Source organism: Alosa alosa, chromosome 10 (genome assembly GCF_017589495.1).
Source record: "Alosa alosa isolate M-15738 ecotype Scorff River chromosome 10, AALO_Geno_1.1, whole genome shotgun sequence".
NCBI lineage: Eukaryota > Metazoa > Chordata > Actinopteri > Clupeiformes > Clupeidae > Alosa > Alosa alosa.
The window spans coordinates 4,530,188-4,536,187 of NC_063198.1; the positions used below are offsets into that span (position 1 = coordinate 4,530,188).

The 6,000-nt window shown below is 43.8% G+C and overlaps 1 protein-coding gene across 1 annotated transcript in view; it reads right to left on the reverse strand.

The window, feature by feature from the left end:
• The window catches only part of gnai2b (guanine nucleotide binding protein (G protein), alpha inhibiting activity polypeptide 2b), a 40,866-nt gene extending 35,578 nt beyond the window's left edge, over nt 1-5,288 (reverse strand). The window contains exon 1 of the mRNA XM_048254901.1: nt 4,445-5,288. Within this exon, the coding sequence (XP_048110858.1) occupies nt 4,445-4,562 (118 nt within the window). The 5' untranslated portion in view covers nt 4,563-5,288. The remainder of the gene's footprint in view (nt 1-4,444) is intronic.
• Between the last annotated feature and the right edge of the window lie 712 nt (nt 5,289-6,000).

Here is a 6,000-nt window from a genome sequence, read left to right on the forward strand (position 1 = left end):
AGCAAAAGAAAGCACTGATAAATCTCAGTGATAAATCTCAGTGAGTAAATCAGAAGGAGCACAATCTTGGCAATCATTTCACAAGCTAAAGTGACCTTTGCTGATATTTCATTCCCATTGGCGGTTGAGCAGGGCTGTTTATCTGCTGTTGGCTGTGGGTGTGGCCATGGATGACGAGTCGGACTCCCAGGAATAATGATTGACATGTTGTGCCGCGGGTGTTTTACAGTAAGCACTACTCAGATCTCACATTTCTCACATCTGGATCAGCTGCCTGGAAGTCCCGTCTGGTCTCAACATGTCTGTTCACCTCAATGCATTGCACTGGTAGCGGACAACCCTGAGCAGAGGATTCCACAGCAGGAGAGCATGAACAGGAGCAGGAGCGCAGTAGAGTCTACATTTCAAATACATGTTTGTGCTTTGATCACAATGCTTGTATTTAACACCGCACATGAGTAAACATGTGGCTGTGTATGTGAGTGTTTGAGTGCAGACACATACTTGTGAGTGTATCAGTGCAAATGTGAAAGTGCATGTATGGACATGTGTGGGCGTGTGTGCGTGTGTGTGAGGATCTGCGTGTACTGTAGACAGCACAGCTTCAAAGAGACAGCACAGCTTCAAACTCTCCTGAGCCCAGCTTGAGCGTGCAGTCGAGCCTGTGATATAATCAGTGGCTCCAGCCATGAGATAAGCCAGGGCTCTCTTCCCTATTAAAATCAAGTTCTTTTATTTCACCCTGCTACCTAGAGGTAATCTGGAGCAGACGCTGCACTTTCCACAAGCTGTATCTTTTCAAATATATATATGTGTGTGTGAGCAATTGTTTGGATAGTGCTGAGTGCTGTAGCCTCAAATCCCCCTAGCCAAACGAGTGTGGCCAATCTGTGCCTGAAATCTGCTGGGATACAAGTGTGGGCATGAAAACAGAGACAAGAATCCCCAGCAAAATAACTCCCAAAATCTGTTCACAATTCATTGCTTTTGCTCCAATTATGCAAAAACAAAAAAAAACATGTTAAACCATGTTGTGCTAAAGACTTCACATTTCAAATGATATCACCATAACTATAAACGAGAGCTACGTAACTATCTAAGTATATATACTTATCTGTCTAACCTATGACAACGATATAAACAATAGCTTTGCAGCAACCTGGTTTTTCGACCAATCACCTTTCATGGCCAGGCTCTCAACCCAAAAAACTGGCAGCTTCTGCCCACGCCTCCAGAACCACCAATTAGTCAGTGGTGAGGTCACTCTTGCCAACAACCAATGCCTCCATCTGGCCAGCAGATCTGCCATGACTGTGAGTGTGTGTTTTGTCTCTCCTCCGCTTGTCAATCAGCCTTCCCACTCACTGGTCTCCCAGGCCTAGGCCCAGGCCATCATCCAGCAGGGGAGTTTGGAACATTCTAACAAAAGATTCCGCTCCACAACAAGACAAGGTTCTAAAATTCCATGCTGAATTCAATGAACCCAGAGCCAGTACCTTTTTACGGCTCTGAATGAACCCATATTCTTTAGAACATTCATTTTCCAACATTCTTGTCATTCCAGTGTGACGGTACCTGCTGAAGTAAAAGGAACCAGGACACATCTGGCAGACCTGGACGAGCCAGTGACCGGTGCTGCACTATTTGCTGCGAGTGCTTTTCAGGAACTTTCTGTCAGTCCTGGGTTCAGCACGCGCCAACTGTGCCAGCGAGCGGCACGCGGGTGAAGCCACACACGCGTGGCACAGACACACTGGAAATGGGCCTGAGTGACAATCCACATTTCTCAGTGCTCTGCTCGATCCCGCACCTGCAGTCTACAAGCACAGAGTGTGAAACGGGCATCTGAAATTGGTCACATTGAATATCCCCATTTCTCAAAAATTTCAATGAAATTACCTTCAGAGTACAGAATGCATCCCTGAAGGAGGCACTTTGGGTCACTTTGCACACAGGCATGTCACTTAATCAGCTGTCCATGAATGACTAATCAAGTAGTCTTGTTGAATGCTGCTAAATAATTACTTTCAGGCCATTGTGTTTGATGGGGTAATTAAGCCTTTAATTTCAGCACTAGAGCTCTCAAACACAATTCACAGGAAACCTTACAAGTAAACAAGACTATGTAGTTAGAAATGTTTTGAGGAAACTCAGAGACAACTTTAAAATTACTGTTGCACCATTTAAAAAAACACAACTCTTTCCCCAAATATGACGCATAATTGGACGGATAGTCATACCCACACTTCTCCGGAAAGCACCTGGAGCCTGGTGTTTCCTTGCGGATATGGGGAGATGAAGGAAACTGGAATAATGAACTGAAGGACGGTTCTGTTTTCTTTTAATTGCTCTATCCTCCATCTACCTGAAGTCTCAGGCTCTGTTCTCTTCTTGACAGGTGAACAGGGAAAATGAAACATCACTCAACCCTCATTCTAGTCTGATTGAAAGAATCTCTTTCTTTCCTTCTCTCCCTCTCTCTCTCTCTCGCTATCACACACACACACACTGACACACAAAAGCACATATAAAACACAAGGATACAGCACATTCACATGTGAACATACACAACATCTTTCCAACTCCAGAGGTTTGTGCGGGTTTTAATCAAATAAAAAAAAAAAATACATCAATCAATCAACAGGCTTATGTCAGACACACTCACACGATCCCATACCCTTATAAAACAGTGAGCCACTTGAGTAAACACAGACTCAACTGACAGCCACCATAAATAAGATAGGCCTACTTCTGAAGCAGAAAATAGAACAAAAACAATAAAAGTGTTCCGAGCCCAACACTGGAACTCATCCACCACTAGACCAGCAGCTGGATCTGCGTAATGAAAAGCGCCTTCCTGTGGCTAGACTAGCCGTTAATCTTCGGATACTGTGGTGTGGCGTTCTGGGTGCCTTTGCTGGTCATACATCTTTCACTGGCTCACAACATGCGAGAGTAACCATACAGTCCACAGCCATAAGAGTTGGAGAGGCCATAGTAGATTCTGCTCAAAGCTGGCATCCGTTATCAGGGCTTACAAAGCGTGAGAGTATGGCTCCTATACAGTTCACCTTAAAGCACATAAGAGAATGACCCACTAATAGGCCTTATAGAGATCAAATCTATGTATTCATAATAAACCCATGCACATGGTAAGCCCTATTCATAACAAACTACTTCACAATCTGTACCGACAAAAGTATCAGTAACATTATAAACATGAGCTTTTTCTGATACCAGGACATTGATATAGACACATAGGTGAACTACTGTCCACTGATTCAAAAAAACAAGCAAACTAATCAAGGATTCTGTTAGTACATTTCTGAGACATACTTGACTTTTCTTTTGGCATACTTCAGTACCTCTTCAAAACAAAGATCCAGACTCTCGACTTCTCACTTAAACTTTGCCTTGCTACTAGAGATAAGAGCTGCCTTATTGCAGCCATAAAACAAAAACAAATCATTGCACACACTTAGTCATCTTCTGTGCACTGTAAGAAAATCTGGCCTGCCTTAAGATGTTTTAGTGACCAGGTCATGTGAAGTTATCAGAGGAAGTGTATATTGCTGAATGTAAATAGCAGGCAAATAAGAAATGAAGACCTTTTCAAGTCTTTATTTTCAGCTAATTTATATTTATCTTGCCATTCACCATAACAAATTCCAAGGTGTAACTAGTTTGAACAGTACGTTACTGTAGCCTGTGTCTTCTGTTTCTGAGTAGCTAGCCTTGATGGGCAATAAACAAGTCATCCTGGGGCATGACTGAGGGATGAGCTTCATTTTCAGATTTACTGTCGGTTTTCCCGCTGACACAGAGGGTGAGTCAAAGGATGACCATGGTGTACCACCAAGCTGATGATGTTTGGTAATAGTGCGTTTGCATTGTACACAACTCAACATACAGAGAGAGAGAGAGAGAGAGAGAGAGAGAGAGAGAGAGAGAGAGAGAGAGAGAGAGAGAGAGATTATTTTTGGTGTAATGACTGCCCGCAGAATGCGGAATTGAATGCAGCGTGATCTGAGTAGAAAATTCCCTTATTGTTCCCAGTTCTCTACCCTGAAAATCTTAAATTGTCATAAACTACAATGGTCTGTACACATAATGTGACAGTGGCTCTGTTTTGCAAGTGGCAAAGATTCAACCAGAAAAAGGATCGTTTGTCAACCAAAGTTGCCCCACTTGGATTATCCAAGATGCCACCATCAAAGGGAGATGTGCGGTCTTTACTTATCAAATAGACTGAATTTGAATAATGTAAATGTAACCAATTAGGTTAACATCATGAATTCGCTGTGCATGTGCAGAGTTAGGAAAATCAAGCAAGATGACAGCTAAGACAACCAGCCACATGCTGGCTACCACAACTGCATAATCAAAACATTCCGTTACTAGTAACAGTCGGCTCTCTATTCATTGCATTGACGAACAGACGTACCCAACAAGAGCAGTTTCACCTCCCGCGCAGCCTTCTCTCCGTCTTCTCGGAGGTTCTTGTCGATCATTTTGGATCGCTCGGCAGCCAGCTTGTCCTCGGCGCTCACCGTGCAGCCCATGGCTTCCCAAATTTGGAGCGCACACCTGAGCCTTGCGCAATTGAAAAGAAGGTACCAAACACTGAATAACACAGGCTTTCCTCTTCTTCTTACCAGGCACCGATACGAGTTTCGAATTCACACCACGTAGCCAAAGCTACGAATAAAGTGAGAGTAGTAAAAGTAAGCTATTCAATTCCGGTGGCTGAATCTCTCACAAATCCACTTTGCAATGTAAATACAGGCTACTAGCCAACAGTCCATATGCCACCTGACATTAACCAATTAACACGCAGATATAACCCATTCAGTTCATCCCAGTTGCCCAGACTGTTGACCTAGGGTTATTTTTCATTTCATCCAGTTAGGCCTACCATACAGGTAATAGCTAGACTTCTCGAAAGCGGTCGAGCTCGTGAGATGACAAGAACTTAACGATTTGCAGACACTCTATCTAGCGCGTCGAATGGAATCCAGCTGCGGACTGTCGGACATCGAGGTGTCAATGTTGATTAGAACCTCTGGCACGCTGTTGTTCTTTCCGTTAAGCGACACTGTCATCACCTTGAACACATGTTGTTTTGAGTAGGCTGGTTAGACGCGATTTGATTAAACGTAGCCTACTGTTCCGCGTTGCCACGCCCGCTGTCCTCTAAGAAGTTGGCTCATAAATGCTACAGTGCACTCTGTGTTGAAGATTCACAAGGCTTCATGACCAGTTAGCTGATAGTCACGCTTCCACAGAATCCTGGGAAATGTAGTATATTGTTAAACTTGGCAGGCTGTAGCCTACCACACAGGTGTCACATCTCATGCGGCCAAGAGTTTTGATTTGTGATTTTGTTAAACCATCGTCTAAACCTTCAATGTGAGCAACTTTGCGCGGTAACTGCGCATGTATAGGTTGAGTGGGTGTCAAGGTGCACTTGTCAACTGGTGTGATCTATTCAAATACAGGCTTTTACAAGTCATACTGATAATAGGAATGGGACTGTGCTTCCCTCTAGTGTTTGGCTCATGCTAAACACACGAGACGCGTTTGGCAATGGACTCAGCAATGAACTTCCTCCAGCTACAGCTAGGCCTATATAATGTGGAAACACTTCAGTCATCTAGCCTTCATGCATGACGACGAAGTTACTGTTCACGTTGGTTGTTGATTGGCTGCTGTGAAGTCCCTGACCAAGAGCACAAGAAATGCAATGTGTTCCTGTGTAACTGAAATTGTAGGATGTCAGAGAATGGATTATCTCTCATTTTCACCGGTTCAAAGCAACCAATCACCGCGAATTCTGGGCGACCTTACAGTGTTGTCCACAACTTCTCCGAAAATGTGACTAATCATCATCAGTTGCCCGTGAAATTTCACCTACCACAACAGTCCCTCGCGTAGAATATTGAGATAGGTGCCACACTCAGACACCAGTCCTATACTTTCCTTCCTCTGCAGTTTTGATGT